Source organism: Dendrobium catenatum, unplaced genomic scaffold (assembly GCF_001605985.2).
Source record: "Dendrobium catenatum unplaced genomic scaffold, ASM160598v2 fragScaff_scaffold_1446, whole genome shotgun sequence".
Lineage (NCBI taxonomy): Eukaryota > Viridiplantae > Streptophyta > Magnoliopsida > Asparagales > Orchidaceae > Dendrobium > Dendrobium catenatum.
The window spans coordinates 2,624,089-2,644,144 of NW_021319908.1; the positions used below are offsets into that span (position 1 = coordinate 2,624,089).

Below are 20,056 nucleotides of genomic sequence, written 5' to 3' on the forward strand. Positions count from 1 at the left end.
AAAAAAAAAGTAATTACTTGGATCTTCTGCTGATTCTAGAATCACAAGATACAACACTTCTTTCAAAAAATGATCTTAATGATTAGTTATATGGTTGCGAATATTACGATGGACGCACGACGGTTTAAACCGTCGGTAATACCGACGGCTATAACCGCCGTCAACCGCCGGTAAGTTACCGGCGGTCTAACGGCGCCGTCCGGCGGTCTAATGAACCAGACGACGCCAGGTTTAACCGCCGGAACACCGCCGGTACTCTGACCGGCGGTTTTCCGGCGGTTACATTACCGGCGGCCAAACCGCCGAAAGACCGACGGTTGAAATTCCGGTGATCACCGGCGGTATGGGCCGCCGGAAAACCGCCGCAAAAATAAACCGCCGGTAAAAGGCCGTCGGAATTTGTTTCCTACGCCGTTTTTACCGGCGGTCACTAAACCGCCGTTAGACCGCCGGTAATTTGTCAAACCGCCGGTAATCTTACACTAACCGCCGGAAAAAACCGCCGGTTTTCATTGTTTTTCCTGTAGTGAATATTAACAATCTTATCATCAATAACAATCTTTAAAGCTATAATTCATCATGAAAGGATCATAATTAAAAGTATAATGGACGAACATCAATTATATATAGTCCCAAGTGGTTTGGACAAATCCAAAGATATAAAATTCACCCACAAGATGAGTAGATAAATTAATATTCAAAAATTAAAAGGAAGAAAAAAAAAAGTGTAGACATAATGTACAATGATAGAAGCTATTTAAATACATTTCCATGAAATAGATTTAACTTTGCAAAACTTGGCAGGAATGATTTGAAAATTAAGAATACAACAACAACCACAACATCAAGCTTTTATCCCACTACGTGGGGTTGGCTACATGAATCCTTTTTCTCCATTATGACATGTTAAGTGTCAAATTCTTATTTAAATCTAATAAAAAAATAATATTCATTAAGCACAAAATGATACAAGAGACCACTATATATAGGTCTTGACTCATAAAAGTGAAAAAGACTAAATTGCCCTCTGGGCTACAAAGAAATATAACTCCCCACAGGGGTAAAATGGGAAACAGTAAATCAAAATAGACAATAATAAAATACATCATGTCATCTCAATCAAAAGTAGAGGCGCTGAATCGTGGCCGTCGATCTGCGGTTTCGCCGGCGATAAACATGTCGGTAGCGTCTGTCGATGTCCTCATCATTAATACTTATAGTTAAGTTTATCCTGATCACTCGCTGTTCAGGATCCATAACCCTAATGGAATTAAATATGCCCACTGAGACAGTATTTATTTTATCTTTTCTTTTTCTTTTTTTGGACTTAGATGTGTGAAATGCTTTTAAGAATATTTAAATATCTTAACATTAGTTACAACTTTAAAAGTCTGAAACCGAAGAACAACACAATAAGTCCACCTAAACCACTAATGTCAAGATTCCTTCAAGTCCATAATTGACATTACTGATGTTATAAAAAATGATATAGCATAGAAAATTTGTAAAAGTCGGCATTGTAAATAGTGTGACTAAACGCTCTACCAAGTGGTGCACCCAAAAAAAAACATGGCATAGGCTGCTTGTAAGGCAAATTACAAAGTACAATCAAAACTACAAAAAGATGTGCAAATAACAAAACCCGAAAGAAAGGGATAAAAGCACTAACTGAAGATATTAGACCAGTCTTCCCATATTGGAGAAGGGCTCCTGCACCATAACCCAATGCATAGCAATATGTCGAATCAAAATTTGTAGGCAAACCACACCTTCCTTCATAGCTGTAAAATTTATTACCATGTCAAAATAACAGTTAATATATATGTATATATAATGTGAAACGTACATGCGATAGAGTTACTTTAAGAAATTAACGAGAGCAATTTAAACAAATAATCCCAAAGTAAAATTATCATTTATAGCAAAAGATTGATCTTTGGAATTCGTGGTCTTTAACTTGGTTAGGCAAAGTAGAGCAAGATCAATCAACCAAACAATTCAAGAAACACAAAGATAATTGTAAAACTACGATGGTAACAAGAGTCCACGATTTAATAATGAATACTTTCACCTTTGGAGTCCATACGCTCGACTTGTTTAGGCTTTAGCGGAAGAAGAGTCTCCACATTAGAAAACGAGGTCACTCCGAGGAAGGAGCCTAAGATCGTCGTTCTAGGAAAGGTGGCCGGAGAGGTGGAGGATGGCGGTTGTCCAAGGATGATCCAACTGGCGGGACAGCAGGAAAAGATGCAGAATTTCTCTGGACAGCAGCAGTTTGGTCTTCAGATTTTACAGAAATCCTGAGAGAAATTCTCAGGCTTTGGTAGGTTAGGATGAGGAGAAAAGTGAGGTGTCTAGCCGTGACTAGAAGTAGAAAACTGAGTGGATTTTCCTTCACATGCCCTGGACTAGAGAAGTCTTCCCCTGCAGGTCGGCAAGAAGGGGCTGTCACGGGAAACGGCTGACGGGATTGAGAGGGAGTTTAGGAGGGGAAGAAGGAAATCTGGACAGATTTTGGTCAGATCCAGTGAAGGGGAAAACAGCGGGACGTGGGGAGGATTTAGGGAAATATTGCCTTATTCCACTGTCGGCTTTAGGAAGTAATTAATGCCTTGAGCTGTTGAATGTTTCGGCTGATAATAAAGGGGAAATATTCCCAAAGAGAGGTAACGGTTTTAGGAAATAATTCCTAATCCCAAGTTAAGAGACCATAATCTCCCCCCAAAGAATTCAAATTTCAAATAGATCTAAATGTCATTGACTGCATTTCCTAAATAGGAATCACTAATTAGGCAATCAATTAGATCACCTGGAATTTGAAAATCCAGTGGGCGGGTCAATGGGGGAAGCCGGCGGTAAGGGAGGAGATCAGGAAGTGGCGGGCTGCTGGCCGGCGGGAGGCTGGCCGGTGGTGGCTGCTTTTCTGGCCGGCGAAAACAGAGGGGAAAACGCAAGGTGGCCGGTGGCTTTGCTGCTGCTTGGCGTGGGCGGCTACCATAACCCAATGCATAGCAATATGTCGAATCAAAATTTGTAGGCAAACCACACCTTCCTTCATAGCTGTAAAATTTATTACCATGTCAAAATAACAGTTAATATATATGTATATATATATATATATAAAGAGAGAGAGAGAGAGAGAGAGAGTAAAATCAACTTGATGAAAATGAACAGTTTTTAGAATCTAACATAATGGATGAAAGATGATCTAAACAAATGTACATGGAAACCTTAGATTTAGCGATCAATAACAAAAGAGCAATAAAATGCATCCACCTACTATATAAAAAATGAAATTACCAAGTACATAATAAGGCTGAAAAGATGAACTCACCCAAAAAAATGGGACTGCCCTTTAAAATTCCCCGCATACTTTGGCTCCAACTTCCGTTTCTCCAATTCAGTTTCAACCATTGATATCAACATTTTTTCAGTCTCTATTTTAGCAACCTAACCAAGGGAGTTAAAAAAACTTATAGCAAGATGAAGAAAAATTTTAAATATAAAATGGCCAATGCAAGGATGCTCCAGGTACCTGAACATTGCCATGAGGATCTCTTTCCAAGAGAAGCTGTTCCTGGATTGCTTGGGGAAGGAATTCAAACAGAATAAGAGACTGTTGTGTGAGCTTCTTTTTCCACTGCCCATCTTGGTCAACAACATCATGAGCCAATATTTCATTTAGCTCGGAAATGAGAGTCTGAACCTGAAATCAAACAAGAAGAAAAATATACAGTGAGATGTACCTACTCGAAGGAATCTGGGAAGTTACAAAGGATGTCACGCTCGCTATAAGGGCATATACTATACGGAAGTAAAGAAAATATTATTTGAAGGTTACGTCACCTCAGGGATAAAATCAATTAAGCCTTCGGGAATAAGTATGACACCATAGTTGTAACCAAGTTCTGCACGTTTGCAGATTATATCAGTAATGTAGTCTGTAACATTTTTAAGAGTTTGCTTCTTGGCTGAAACCTGCAACAAATTATAGTCGAAATGTAAAATATTTTATGTGTTTCCAAGGCATTCTTCGACAATGATTTCAGATTTATAAGAATAAACATGCAACGACTTATGTTGAACATCCAAAGAAGTAAAAGGATTTTGCTGGGAGAGGGAACAAGTAAGTTTTCATCAATGCTGTTCCATTAGAAGAAGAAAACTCACTGCAAAGAATCTAAATCATGAATCATTGGATATGAACTGAAGCTAACCAGTTATCTGGATATTTTCCTGAATTTCACCGTGTATCTTAGGGGACGTTTGAGATGATTATTATGTTTTTTTTATTTTTTTTATTGTCTAACATGAAATAAAAATATGATGGGTATTCTTATGCATCTATTATTTTTAAAAACAAAAAATATAAAATATAATAGGCGCTACAGCTCAAGCGGATTTTAGTTCAGCTCGCTCTTCTCTTCCACCACCTTCCCCCAATTTGTAGCCAGCACCACCATAACCAACTTGATTCTCTTATGCCTCCACAGCCACTATATCTCATTGCTGACGACTTTAAACGACAACATCAGCAAGAACATAACAATCTTAGTTTCCTTCAGGTTTTCGTCCCAATGGGCAAGATCGAATTGAAGAAGGCATCAAGACATACATTTTGAGAACATGAACGGCGCGACTTTTGCAGGTCCTAAATTCAGCAGTGGATCATGTTGGGGACTCTTCTTTGTTAGAAGCGACAACAATTGCAACAGATCAAAGATTTAGTACGTGGTGAAGGTGGAGATGGGTGTGGGCAATAAAGTCATTGTGAGAGGAGGAGAATCCACCAAAAGCTGGAGCAGCCAAAGGAGTTGGAGTTAGAAATTAGCATATAGATCTTTCCATTCTTCTACACCATTCAAAATCATAATAATGCTATAGATCTCAGACCACCCTCGCCACCATCACTCACACAACCATTGAGACCTTACATTTCTTCCTCAATATCTTCCATTTCCATTGCTGAAGCTAGTGTTGTTTCCTCTACGAGATAAACTTATCTATGTCAGCGAAAAAGTGGCAGCCTCCACCACCAAGAAAAAAGTTGTTTTCTAAATATAAAAAACGCCTCAATCTTACTGTTAGTTTTTCAAAACAAATCATATTATAATCTTACCCTTAATTTTCTAACTTTTGAAGGTTCTTATTAGACTAATGTAGATAAATGTCAAATTTGATTCTTATTTCTGACAGAAGTGGAGAAGCAACCAGCAATAAGTACTTCAAGTTTCAATGTGCTTTTAAAAACATTAATCAAAGGTTAAACTTTGAAAACAACTAATAATATGGTGTTCATGCAGCCTGATCACAATAAGATTGTAATGAAATACAATCAATTGAATCATCACGTTGAAAATTTAATGATTAGTAACTGACTAAAATATCTTCCACTAGAATATTATATCATGATATGAGATATCAAATAAAATGCAAGTGAACTAATCAAGCACCTCTTCTCCAATAATTGTTATATTGGGATGTGTTTGCAAAGCACATTCCAACGTGATGTGAGAAGCAGCACGACCCATAAGTCTCACAACTGCATAGAAAAGCAAAATTAAATAAGGAGACATCAAGATATATAAAACAAGTACAAAACTGAATACAAGGCCGCAGAATGATTATGACTGTAATTAGATTTAAGACCACTGAGTTGCCAAATTGTACGTACATATTTTTCTGGAATTTTTTTCCAAAATTAATTTGGAATTACCGAATTAGCCAAGTCAAAGCAGCAATGAAGATCAACATGGTTATTTACCAAAGCCAATGTCTAAAAGCTTAATTTTAATGTTTGCATAGAATCACATAGCTTTGGGTGCTATTTACATAAAAATACTGAACATGTTCCTCTTCTATCCTAGGTTGCTTATGTGCATCACATTTAAGTGATTGTATTTCATTTTGTGTCAAATCATAAATTTGTCGCATGAAGTAGCTGGAGAATTATAACGAAATCAATAAGATCTGCTTCATTTAGAATAAGTGACATCAGCCTCACATTGTCATCATAAAAATGCCAACAGCTATATCAAACTAAACATTAATTTGCGCAGCCACATAAGCCTATGCTAAGAACCAGTTAAATCTGCATGACTCCTAAAACAGCACCAGGATCTTCAGGAAAGATGAAAGATACAGATGAACTGGAAAAATTAGTCAAAAAAGAAACAAAAACTTACAATGGTAATACTTTCCAGTTGAACGAGCATCTGTCATGACATTTCCAATCATTTCAGAATAAATCTGAAATGCCAGAAGAAGACAAACTAAGTCAGTAATACAAACAGCATAGCTTTTTTTACTCAACAAAAAAATTAAGCGAAAATAAGTCTAGCTTGCATGCCTATAATGAAAGAATGTAGCTTGAGGTTCATGCCGTTATTTCAACAAGTAAATCAAGAGTGGCAAGCATGGAGGAAGGCAGCTTGTCACATCCAAATCTACCTCAGAACAGAGAATAGGTTACCTTGCAAGCTGTATCAAACCCAAAACTTGTGGGAACTTCCTTGCATTTCAGGTCACCATCAATTGTTTTTGGGCATCCAATAACCCGAGTTTTTATATTCTTTGACCTGGTAAACAAGATAAAGAAGCACTAGAATTCTGGAAGGATTGATAAAAATGAAGGGGATCCAAAATAAATAAACTAGAAATATTTTCATGAGTAAAATATCAGAATCATTAAAACAAAATATCTTAATTTACCTGAAGTATTCAGCAAGAAGGCATGCATTGGTATTTGAATCGTCTCCACCAATAACAACAAGGCCATCTAAATTGAGTTTCAAGACAGTTTCTTCAGCTTGCTTAAACTGGCACATCCAAACCAGAAAGAAACCAATTAGTATAAAATGAAGAAACATGGTAAAAATTGTTTCTTTGAGGAATTATTTCAGATATAATGAACACGAGTACCTGTTCAGGAGTTTCGATCTTGTCCCTTCCACTGCAGATCATATCAAATCCACCCTGTGCTCACATAAAATTTCACTAAGTTATACTCAACCAAGCCGTACATAGCAAAATAAACTATGAAAATGTATTACATTTATGATGAGGCCGATAGTTGGCATGCCTCGGTAGTCAGTTATAACCTTTTACAGGGAAGTAGCATTCAATGCAAAGATAGCACACAATAGATACCAGATGGCACTAAAAGTAGGCAGCATTCCATACAATCAGTAGCATTTACAAATCACAGCAAATAGGATATAGAATCAGTTAACACATCCTAAACTAATGCTAAATTCATTATCTTAATACTTTTGAGGAAAATGCAGTGAATTGAGTGTATTGCACATCAGAAAATGATTATTCAAGTTGAACTTATTTAAATTTAAAACAAAACAAACAGATGACATTAAGGGTGTAAATGAGCCCAACTCCAGTCACCCCTGGCTTAAGCTTGATCTTGATTAATCAATCAAATTCGAGATCAATTCTACAACTTTGTATCAGCTCATTTATTATAAAATAAGGAAAAAATATTAAGATTGAAATATTTATCGCAATAAATCAGATGAAAAATTATAGGAAATCAATTGATATATGGAAATGATATATAACAACATCAAGCTTTTATCCCACTATGTCAGGTCGGCTACATGAATCATTTTTCTCCATTGTGTCCTATTAAGAGACAAATTTATACTTAAAGTTTTTGTTAAATCTCAACCTCACGATCACAACAGAAATCCACTGCTGTGAACAGTAATCCGTGGGAAGACTACCTGGATCACATTAATTCCTTCCATAGTTAATTTACTGATTCAGGAATAATTGTATTCTCATTATTATAGAGTTATTTGTTTCCTTATCAATACACCTTGTATAGATCTATAAATAGGGAGTGGATTGCATAATAAAACTAAAGCTTTTCCCTCTCAAATTCCGGTTTTAACATGGTATCAGAGCCCGGGGCATAGATCCCCGCCGATCCGTCTACGCCGAACAAGACGAGCGACTTGATCGGAACTTCAAATCGGAAATTCTGATCCGAGAGGAAAGCCGACGAAGGAGCGAAGGCAGATGCTCGACCCGCCCCCTCTTCCGATCGCACATCCCAGAAGCTCGATCCCTCCTCTTCCGATCGCAGGCCGACGAAAGAGCGAAGGCAGCCGCTCGACCCACCCACTCTTTCGAACGCACATCCCAGAAGCTCGATCCCTCCTCTTCCGATCGAAGACGAAGCCGATCGGAAGCTCGATTCACGTCTGCGACTCGCGGGAGGAAGCTAGCGTGCGACTTGGGGGTGGACATATAGAGGCTTGGCCGTGCCCTAGTCCAGTCCGAGTCTTTTTAAAGGCTCGGCCGGTTTGGTTTAAAAAAAAAAAAAGGGAAAATTCTTATTATCGACCTTTATCGTCGACATGGGAAATTTATTCCGGGAAGCCTTCATCGCTAACCAAAGTCATATAGATAGTCTTAATTACTATCATAATGTCAGAAATTAACTCTTCTTCAAACAATGATCAACATGAGGATTCTATGGTGCACCAAGGACGAGGTGACCTTCAAAGCATACAACCTTCCTATCGTCTAAATGGTAAGAACTACCTGAAGTGGTCTCAATTTGTGAAAACATACTTGAAGGGGAAAGGTAAAATACATCACCTCCTTGGAGGAGGACCAAAAGAAGGAGATCACAAATTTGGGGCATGGGATGAAGCAGACTCCATGATTATGTCATGGTTGTGAAATTCCATGACTCCTGAAATTAGTGATACATTTATGTTCCTTTCAACTGCAAAGAACACATGGGATGCTGTCAGACAAACTTTCTCCAAAGCTCGTGACGCGGCTCAAATCTTTGAAGTTAAAGTCAAAGTAGGAAGCACGAAGCAGGGGAGTAAGACCGTGACGGAGTATGCCACCATTCTACAAAATCTGTGGCAAGAACTTGATCACTATAGGTGCATAGAAACCAGATGTTCGAAAGATGCTGCGATCCTAAAGAACTTTAATTAAAAAGATAGAGTTTATGATTTTCTTGCAGGACTAAATGCAGAATTTGACCAAGTTAGAGTCAGATCCTCGGCAAAGAGGAGACACCCATCAACTCGATGAACCATTTCTCTCATCGCGCAGAAGAAGTCGACGAGGAGTAATGTTAGAACCAAAGGTCGTTGAAGCTCAAGCAATGTGAAAACCAAAGAAATATCGGAGGAAAGGTAAGATCGTCAAAAATTCAAAGATAAAGACTTCACTTGGTGCAGCTATTGAAAAAGTTCAAGACAACAAAAGAAACATGCTGGAAGATACATGAAAACCCCCAGCAAGGAGTGGAATCAAAAGGGTGAACAAGGAGCACACACATTGCCAACAAACTACAAGTAAGCTAGAAGCTCAGTCCAGCCTTGGAGAAGTTCAACAAAGAGAGATATTGATAAATTGAAATGACTCCTAGTATCTCTTGAAAAACCAAATTGCTTTCTTCGCTGACCTCTCAGGTAGACTTCCAATTTCCTATTAGTTTAAAGTGCTTCCAGAACATTTAAAGGAATTATGGATCAACTGATACAGGAGCCACAGATCATTATGACCCACTCACCAACTCATCTCATAACTATACTTCCTTGCCGCAAACACAAAAAAATCATCACTAGCTGATGGGTTTCTTACAACGGTAAGCTGGGCCAAGGAGACATCATTTATCCCATCCCTCACCATAAAAAATGTGCTCACGTACCACAATTATCCACAACCTGAATCAATACAAAAACTTACCAGATGACATAATTGTCAAGCAGTGTTTTAACCTAACTTATTGCTTATTTCAGGATCGAAGATCGGGGAAGACATATTGGACTTGCTGAAGGAGAGAGTAGGATTGTACTACCTGGGAAGCACAAGCAAACCAATCTAAAAAGGAGTTGCCTCTTTGTTATCCTAGTCCGAATAGGAATCGCACTATTTTTTTGGCTTCATCATTATAGACTAGGACACCCATCTTTTGATATCCTAAAACATAATGTATCCACAACTTTCATAAATTATACAATAAAATTTTTCATTGTTGAAACATGTGAGTTGGTAAACATAAAGAACCTCATTCCCAACAAAAGTGAGAGATGAGCTACTCCTTTTACCCTTATTCAGTGATATATGGGAACCAATAAAATTCCCAATATCTCTGGGCACGCTGGTTTGTGTCCATTCATCTGATGATGTTCACAGAGTCCCCTAAGTCTGTCTCCTTAATAAATCCGATTTAGCACCATTGTTCCCATCTTGGTTATTCCATGATCAAAAATTAATTCGGGGAAAAATAAAGAGTTTTTCGCCTCCGATAAATGCCAAAGATTATTTTCACCAAACCTTTTCTCCTACTTCCAGAGTGGTAATGGATCTCCATGAGTCTCCTGTGTTCACACACCACAACAAAATGGGGTTGCCAGAGGGAGGAAAAATGATTTCACCTTCTAGCTTCAGGCACAGAGCTTTTTTCCTATTCAACTAAAACATACAACCATCCTATTTGGGGAAGCTCTTTTTAACTGCAGTGGTATCTCATAAACTGACTACCTTCATAGCCTTAGGCCTTCAAAACTCCAATGGAAGACCTTGTCCTCTTTTACCCTCAGAGTTTCAAACTCATCATAATCTGCACCAAATCTTTGGATGCACTACCTTGTTCCATATCATCAACAGGAGCGAGGAAAATTAGATCCAAAGCACTCAATTGCATCTTGTTGGCTATCTGCTACCAAAAAAGTATAAGTGTTATCAATCTCACTCCAAGAAAAACCTTGTCTATATTGAGATGTTACCCTTTGCTGAACGGATTCCTATTTTCAAAAACTCAGTCTTCAGCGGGGAGACTGGACCCTTGAGGAAGATAAGGAAAATGAACCAACACCTCTTGAGAGATGACGGAAAATGAACTAAGCACCACTTGACATTCCTCCACACCTGTCAAAAAATCCACCTGAAACCCAAGAAAGCGGAAAAAAATGACAACAACTCATTAGAACTTTCGAAAGTTTTACTCCAGACGTACGAAGCCTCAAGCTGTGCTCCAAAGCAGATCAAAAAATCTGAACCATCTCCTGGAACTAAGGTAAGTTCGTCATGTAGACCTCGTTCTTTTGCTGTTGCTGTAAGCTGTAGGAAGGAGTGATATTTTTCCCCAGGATCGTCCGGGCGATTGGAGATCGTCCGGGATCTGCACTGTAAAAATATCGTCCTGAGAATAGTTCTGGGAGTCGTCCAGGACGATATTTTGGTTGATCGTCCGGGACGATGGACGATCGGCACGGGCGATCCCACTAATGATAATAAGACAATGAGCTCGTTTTGAGGAGAGAGAAAACTTTTTTATAACTCAGATATTTTGAGGAGAGAGAAAGGGGCCGGAAAAGCAAGGAGAAGTCCGATTTCGGGGTCCGCGGAGGCGATTTTTCGCGTTCGTTGCTCGTTGATATTTTGTTTGTCTCGCTGTAAAAGGATTCGAACCCTACTTTCTTGTTTTCAGAGAATTTTGAGATTTGCGAAATGGTGCTATCAGATTTGTGTTTTTTGTAAGCGATTAGTACCCGGTTTGGTTACGGCAAAGATTTCACCGCGTAATTTTGGTATGTTGTAGACGTGATTATTTGCACGTTTTCGTTATTTTCTGGCGGATTTCTGTCCGGTTCGTTTTGGTTCTGCGGAGTTTTATTTGACTGCAATTATTGATGTCGAATTGGGTTTTTTTGAGCAGATAGAGAATATCTTAGAATGTTTTGCTGTGCACATTCTGTTCATTTAATTGGTGAAATTTTGTATTTTTGGAGATTTTTGGGTTAAATGTGACCTGCGACTGCCCGTTACACATTCTGCCCGAATTTTCGTACGATTTCTGATTTGGTTGCAAATTGATAGATTGATTGATATGTGTTGACATGATGAATCGTTTAGATTCTTTTATTTTGATTTATTGCATTCGATTATGCATTGACTGATTGATACTTTGAAAGACAAGTGGGAACCGGTTGACACGTTGGTTGCAGATATTGATATTGACCTGCTACAGGATGGTGGGCCGACGGGCTTTCCTTTAAATCATTAGACCATATATCAGATTATCGATATATCGACGATTGGAGTTTATAAGGAGTTTTATAATGCAGAGCGCCGACGGGCAAAAGAGTGAACGACTCTTCTGTGTAGAACCAACGTCGCGGCATATCTACAACAGCAATTAACGGATGTCTACAACAGCACTGATGATAATAGCCATGTTTTACCTGGTTGATCATAGCTAGTGTTTTGTGCTTGTCGAGTAAGAAACCATTGTAATGGAATTGCATGGCAATGTACTGGCATTTCCTGTTATGCATTGATTGTTATTGTTCGAATTGATTGCTTAACGTCCCCAGATTCATTGATTTTCATTGATTGATTTCATGATTGATCATCGGCATTTGAACTACTATTTGATTATTGATTATTGATTTGATTATTGATATGGACATGGACGGCATATGATTCACCAGATTCATTGATACCATTGATTTAATGCATTGATTCGACTTGCTAACTTGTAGATTATCGTATTGTCTTTCCGTTGATTTTGATCGCACTTCGATAAGTATAAGACTGGATTTGATTGATTGTCGATTGACGGTATTTAATTGATTATCGGTATTGCTTGTTTCCGATAGATTTTCTCGACTTGATGATTCATAGATACCGCACATATAAATTGAATGCGATCATAGCGTATTTGAGTCATAAGATTGACACTGATATTGATATAGATTGATTGATTCACTCGGCACCGAATTGACTATGGATTCTGTGTATTGATAGATATCCGACAGCGACATGAATTAGATGTGTATCGATGATAGATCCGATATCGACATTGATATAGATATGATATTCACCTATGAATATTATTGATACGACAGATCCTGATAGGTTATATGATACTACTGATACATTGATTCCGTCGTGCCGTACTTATCTCGTCGTGCCGTTTTACTCGATGGATTGATTGAATGCCGCGTATTGGATTGAATTTTATTCGTAGAATTGATTTCTTCTTTGATTTCTATTGTGCCTGATGATTCATTCTATTCGATTTGATTTCAATTGTGATCTTTCGCCGACTGGGATTCGATTGTTTATTGGGACTTGAGCTGATTTGATATAATCTGACTGGAAGTGCCTTTAATTGATTGAGATGATTTTCCCTACTGTATGCATCGTACGGTCGTCATTTTATTGAATCCGTCGTAGTGTCATTGAACATAAATTGGTTTGACTGTTGTACAAGAAGTACGTTCCTACACGAGTCAGTTATTGATTGATTTGATATTATAGATTTGGCTATTGACTGAAATATGATTTCATTGATAAATGATAAATATAATAGATCAATAAATTGACTAGACGACACGACTGATTGACTGATAATATTTGATTGAACAGAGAAAGGCACGATGAATAGATATTGGACTGAAAGCACTTATTGATTTGATAGCTGTGACGTTTCTGTTGCCGTCGTATTGCACTATGTGAGTATTGATTGAATTCGCTTTGAGTTGATTTCCGTACCTGCATATGATTCATTGATCATAGCTGACTTGACTCGAATTGACCTGCATATTGTTTCGATCGTGCTTGATTTCAGTTGTTAGGCTTTGGTGACCTGCTGGGCTTTGTAAGCTCATTAATGTGTAATATTCAGGTGCACTGGGCCTCCCAGTCTGCAGATCTTTCTGTGAGTTCAGCTTTTTGTTTTGTGACTTGGGTGGGCTTTTCTTTTGTAGCCTGTGTGGCTAGTGTAGTTATTTTTTTGACTCTCTTTTTGTTTGTTCTCTGATTGTACTATATCGTGATTAATAGAGTATCCGCTGCTGTTTCTTTTCTGTATGTTAATTATCTCTGCTCTGGACTGTATATATTGATACGAATAACGATAAAGAAACAGAAGAAAAGAAAAAAGAAAAATGAATGTCGATCAGATGAATCCTCTTCACTCCACGGATTCTGGGTCGTGTATACGTCACCTCCCTTATACCCTATTAAACAACTCTATATCCTTCAACAACTTCTCATCGTCACAACAAAAATTTCCTTGTTACATTAGAGATATCCATATTCTAACAATGATTCTAAGGCCTATCTAATAAAATTGGGAAAAAATGCCATGAAGATGAAATGCAGGCCCTGGATAAGAACAAAACATGGGAGATCGTCAATTTACCGGATAGGGAAAAATCGGTCGGCTGCAAATGGGTGTTTCTTAGTAAAATAAAAGCTGATGGCACACTAGAGAGATATAAGGCAAGACTAGTGGCAAAGGGGTTAACTCAAATGTATGGCATTGACTACCAAAGAAACATTTGCGCCTGTGGCCAAGATGAATACTGTCCGAATACTACTCTCACTAGCAGCAAGTATAATGCACCTGGAACAACTGGATGTGAAAAGTGCATCCTACAATGGGGACTTGAAGAAAGAGATATTTATGAAAATACCACACAGGCTTTAAAGAAAAATCTGAAGGTAACAAGGTGTGCAAATGAAAAAAAGCTCTATATGGCTCAAACAATCACCAAGGGTCTGGTTCGAAAGATTTTCTAAATTCATGCTCCTGAAGTGGGCATTGACAGAGTCAAGGGATCATACACTATTCTTTCAAACACTCAGACTCAGGGGGGGAATCACAATATTATTAGTGTAGTTAATGATATTTATTTTGACTGAAGTAATGAGAGGAAAAGTCAGTTTAAAGGAAAATCTTACTAAGGAATTTGACATCAAAGAACTTGGTAGACTAAAATATTTCCTTGGAATTGAAGTAGCTCAACTCCAGCAAAGGAATCTTCATTTCACAATAGAATACATCAAAGATCTTCTAAAAGAAACAGGTAAACTTGCCTGTAAATCAGCACCAACACCAGTAGAACCTAATCTTAAACTGTGAGAAGCTAAAGAAGATCCAGATGTAGATAAAGGGGCCTATCAGAGACTTGTAGGGAACTTGATCTACCTCTCCCACACTAGACCAGACATAGCATTTGCTATAAGCATGGTCAGTCAGTTTATGCAGAATCCAAAGCAGATTCACATGAAAGCGGTAGATAGGATATTACACTATCTTAAAGGAAGCCCAGGAAAATGAATTCTTTTTAAGAGAGATCGTGGAATGACCCTAGAAGTATACACGGATGCTGACTACACAGGATCACCGGTTGATAGAAGATCTACCTCTGGGTATTGCACATTTCTTGGAGGTAACCTAGTTACATGGAGAAGCAAGAAACAGAATGCGGTGGCAAGATCCAGTGCAGAAGCAGAATATTGAGCTATGGCCTTGAGAACATGTGAGCTACTGTGGATCAAAATAATCCAAGAAGATTTAAAGGTTAAGTGGGATGAGCCCATGAAACTACATTGTGACAACAAATCAGCAATCAGCATAGCCCACAATCCAGTCCAGCACAACAGGACCAAGCACATAGAAGTGGATAGACATTTTATTAAAGAAAAACTAGACAGTGGTCTAGCAAGTGTTGACCATATATCATCAAAGGATTAACTTGCATATTTCTTTACTAAAGGATTGGACAGTTCTGTCTTTCTCCGAATGATTGACAAGCTGGGAATGACGGATCCATATTTCCCAGCTTGAGGGGGAGTGTTAAATCTCAACCTCACGATCACAACCGAAATCCACGGCTGTGAACAGTAATCCGTGGGAAGACTACCTGGATCACATTAATTCCTTCCATAGTTACTTTACTGATTCAAGAATAATTGTATTCTCATTATTATAGAGTTTTTTGTTTCCTTATCAATACACCTTTTATAGATCTATAAATAGGGAGTGGACTGCATAATAAAATTCAAGCTTTTCCCTCTCAAATTCCGATTTTAACAGTTTTAAATTATAATATATTTTAAGTGTATTTTATATTAATATTTAGTAAACAAACCAGTTCACAAGCTAACGAGTCAAATCAAGGCAAACTCAAGCTTACCTCATTAGCTCTTGAGCTTAACTCACGAGTCAATTATCCAGTTGAGTCCAAGCTGATTTTACTCAATTACACCCATCTCATTGACCCAAAAAAAAACTTTAAACACTTCAACTAAAATAGACCAATTGAATTAGTTATTTAAGTTTTAAATTAATACACACCTTCAAATTAAATCCAGCAGAAATCAGAGATCATTCTAAGTCTAGATAAGTATTTTAAACCTCATTAATCCTAATCTTCTAGAAAGTGAAATCGAGTCTAGGAGATCAAGTAAATTATCATTTTCGAATTGAGCATGGTTGCACATGTTCACGCATTATAGATAAAAGGGGAAAATGAGAGGGATTCAGAGAGAGAGAGAGAGAGAGATAGGCTTTGACATGCAATTGCAAAGAGATTTTTTTCTCTTGGTTATAGAAGTGAAAAGGGATAAAGAAGAAATGGGTGAGATAGCTGGGAGCCGTAAGGAGATTTTTTAAACTGAGATAAGAAAGATACTACTACATTATTTAATTAGATGAAAATTAGGAAAAAAAAAAAGGAAAGGTGGTGGTTGGGGGAGGGAGAGAGAGAGAGAGAGAGAGAGAGAGAATGTTATGTGGTAAATAGTGACATATAACAATAGACAGGAGATCAGGTGGGCCAGCCAATCTAACAATACTTGATCTCACTAATTTGCAATCAATTATATACTCTTCTATAATAAATAAAAATAATTTGCTGCTCCCTATACTTTTTAACGATTTCCTAGGTATGAAAATCACATCAATAATAGATATTCTCAATAATAAACCAAATTGACCCTCATTTGAAGTAATTTTGTAGTATGATCTTCTCCCATATTTCCACGGTATGCCCATAGTTTAAAATTGCGCAATTAGAGGCGCGCCTTTGCACAATTCAGCCCTCAAGCACCTCAATGCCTACGCAATTCTGGCTCCAGATGAGGCTTACGCCTCACACGTTAAGAGGCGCGCCTCTAAGGCGCTATTGCGCAATATCATGTGAGGCGCACGCCTCTTTAAACCGGGTCCCACCTACTTAAAATGACTTGTTTCTCCTGTTATACCATTCGGCTCTAGTGAACCGAACGAAAATCCTCCCGCAAAGTCATTTCTGTTCGCAAAACTTCCACTCAGTTTGTTGTCTGCCGCCTCTCCCGCCGGCGCCATCTCACGTCGGTGAGCAAGAAGGGTCCGGTCGCCCTCTACAAGAACTCCATTATAAGTTTTAGATATTTTTTAAAGTTCAAGGAAAGTTTTTTCAAGTTATAGAAAATCTAGTGTTTTCTATTGTTTGAGATTTTTTGTTTGTTTTCGCATTTGTGCAATAGGAAACATGGTTAGGAGAAAGAAAAAGACAAATACGTCACTGCGGCGTGACCCTTCTTGGAAATACAGTGTACAAGTTGATGTTGGAGTCTGCGAGAAGACGTATGTGTATTTAAAATACAATTTTTGTGAGAAGGTGGTGAAGGGAGGAGTAACTCGCATGAATGAACACTTATCCGGCTCACATTAGAATGTAGCACATTGTGCGAATGTTCCGGATAACGTGAAGGAGGAAATTATAGCTTATATGAAAAAGAGTACGACAGTCAAACATTTACAACAAGAGCAATTTGATGAAAGGGTAGAACATGTTGCTTACTTTGGGAGCGAGAGTGGAAAGGGCTCTTCCTCCACCATACATAATAGAGGTGCACGTGGTTCTATGGATCAGTATATGACTAATCCAGGAGAGGATAGAGGACAAGCACAGATGATGCCTGCGACTGGTACCAGAGAGCGTCGACGACAGGTTTGTATGGATATTGGCAGATTTTTTTTTTAAATGTCATACCATTTAATGTTACGACATCGCCGGTCTACTTCAATATGCTGAGGTCTGTAGGATTGTATGGGAGAGGGTTGAAGGCACCTTCCATGTACGAGTTGCGAATATGAATTTTGAAGGAGCTATAAAACACAGAGCATAGCATTGATGAGATTAAACGGACATGAATTGAGACTGGTGTTACCATTATGTTAGATGGGTGGTCTGACATGAAGAGCAGGAGCTTAATTAATATCCTTGTCAACAATCCATACGGCATTGTGTTTTTACGATCAGTTGAAGCTTCATATGATGTTAAAAATGTTGAATTCATTTTCAATTTATTAGATGGGATTGTTGAGGAGATTGGGGAGCAATTGGTTGTTCAGGCGGTGACTGACAATGTCAATGCATCAAAGCAGCTGGTAAGATGTTGATGGAGAAGATGAAACACCTGTATTGGACCCCCTGCGCATCACACTGTATCGATCTCATATTAGAGAAATTTGGTGATTTACTTCAACACAAGAGCGCTCTTTCAAGGGCGACAAAAATCACAAAGTTCATATACAACCACTTATGGGTCTTAGCCTTGATGAGAAACTTTTCAAAGAATGAAATCATTCACCCTGCAACCACTAGGTTCATTATTACATTTGTTCACTGCAAATCATTTTCAATTCCTGATGCAAATTTATTCTACAGGTTTGCCACATCTTATTTGACACTGCAGAGCCTGTTGGATGTGAGATAACCTCTTGAAGCAATGTTTACATCAACACAATGGCTTAATTCTGCATGGGGGAAGAAAACTGAGGGGAAGGAAATACAAAGGCTAATTTTAAATGATAAATTTTGGGCTACTATGACCTATGTCATATTGAGCACGAGACCCTTAGTACAAGTTCTACGTTTAGTGGATACCGAGAAAAAATCAGCCATAGTTTTTATTTATATTTCTATGGATGAGGCGATGGTGTGATTGCACATAACTTGGGAGGAGAGGATGCAAGGTATAGAGAAATTTGAGATATCATTGATGCTCAGTGAGAGGTACAGTTACACCGTCATCTACATGCAGCGACGTATTATCTCAATCTTCAATTTTAATATTCAGAGAGGAAATCCTCAAACCCGGATGTGAAGCTTGCCTTATATCATTGCATGGAACGACTAATATCGGACCAGACCGTTATGGAGCTTGTATATTTACAACTTGTTCTATTTCGAAATAAGGATTTTTTGGTCTGCAAGCAACAAAATCAACTATTGTCAAACGGTCTCCAAGTATACTTATTTTTATAAATGCAAAACACTTTAATATGTTCTAATTATCTTTTTTTTTTTAAAAAAAAATAGCAGAATGGTGGATCCAATTTGATGATTTCACCCCTGAGTTACAAAGTTTTGTTGTTAGAGTTTTGTGCCTCACTTATTCTTCTGGGTGTGAGCGAAACTGGAGTACATATAGTCAAGTGCAAACAAAGAGAAGAAATCGACTTTCAACACTCAGAATGAACCCCCTTGTGTATATTATGCGCAACAAGAGGTTGAGAGAAAGGAGATTGAGGAACAAGGGGTTGAAGGATGATGAGGACCCTTTGGTGTGTGATGATGTAGCATCTGATAATGAGTGGTTCATAAATAATGAGACAGATTTGTCATTATCAGACTTGCAACTAGAGGATCTAAGTGTGAATGTTTTGAGGGGTGAAGCAGATCAGTGGGCACATCCACTAGTACCACACCACACATATCCATTAGTTCTGCAGCACAACAACCAAATAAAAGTATTCCACAACTTTTTATATGCTATTGCATTATATTTATATCAAGTGAATAATTAACATGATAATGATCATTCTTATTAAACAGGGAAGAGAAAAGTGAGTCACATTGAAGATGATGAAGATATAACATTCATAGATACAATTGGAGAAGAAGATTCGCTTGAAGACCCATTTAGTGATGGGATATGATTGGATTTTATATGTTATTTCTTAATTGTACTTTGAGAGTTTTAATAGACTAATATTTTATGAATGATCATTCTTATTAAACAGGGAAGAGAAAAGTGAGTCACATTGAAGATGATGAAGATATGACATTCATAGATATAATTGGAAAAGAAGATTCGCTTGAAGACCCATTTAGTGATGGGATATGATTGGATTTTATATGTTATTTCTTAATTGTACTTTGAGAGTTTTAATAGACTAATATTTTATGATTTTGTACTTTGGGACATGATTTTATTGCAT

General features: G+C 37.9%; 1 protein-coding gene across 2 annotated transcripts in view; it reads right to left on the bottom strand.

Moving 5' to 3' along the window:
• Positions 1-7,079, bottom strand: part of LOC110111698 (pyrophosphate--fructose 6-phosphate 1-phosphotransferase subunit beta 1) — a 13,918-nt gene extending 6,839 nt beyond the window's left edge. For both annotated transcript variants that reach the window (XM_020843684.2, XM_020843683.2), the window contains exons 1-9: positions 6,922-7,079; positions 6,712-6,818; positions 6,473-6,578; positions 6,186-6,249; positions 5,454-5,542; positions 3,847-3,978; positions 3,536-3,706; positions 3,335-3,450; positions 1,670-1,781 (exon numbers count right to left, since the gene is read on the bottom strand). In XM_020843684.2, coding sequence (XP_020699343.2) covers positions 1,670-1,781; positions 3,335-3,450; positions 3,536-3,706; positions 3,847-3,978; positions 5,454-5,542; positions 6,186-6,249; positions 6,473-6,578; positions 6,712-6,818; positions 6,922-6,963 — 939 coding nt within the window. In that variant the 5' untranslated portion in view covers positions 6,964-7,079. The remainder of the gene's footprint in view (positions 1-1,669; positions 1,782-3,334; positions 3,451-3,535; positions 3,707-3,846; positions 3,979-5,453; positions 5,543-6,185; positions 6,250-6,472; positions 6,579-6,711; positions 6,819-6,921) is intronic.
• Positions 7,080-20,056: the final 12,977 nt, after the last annotated feature.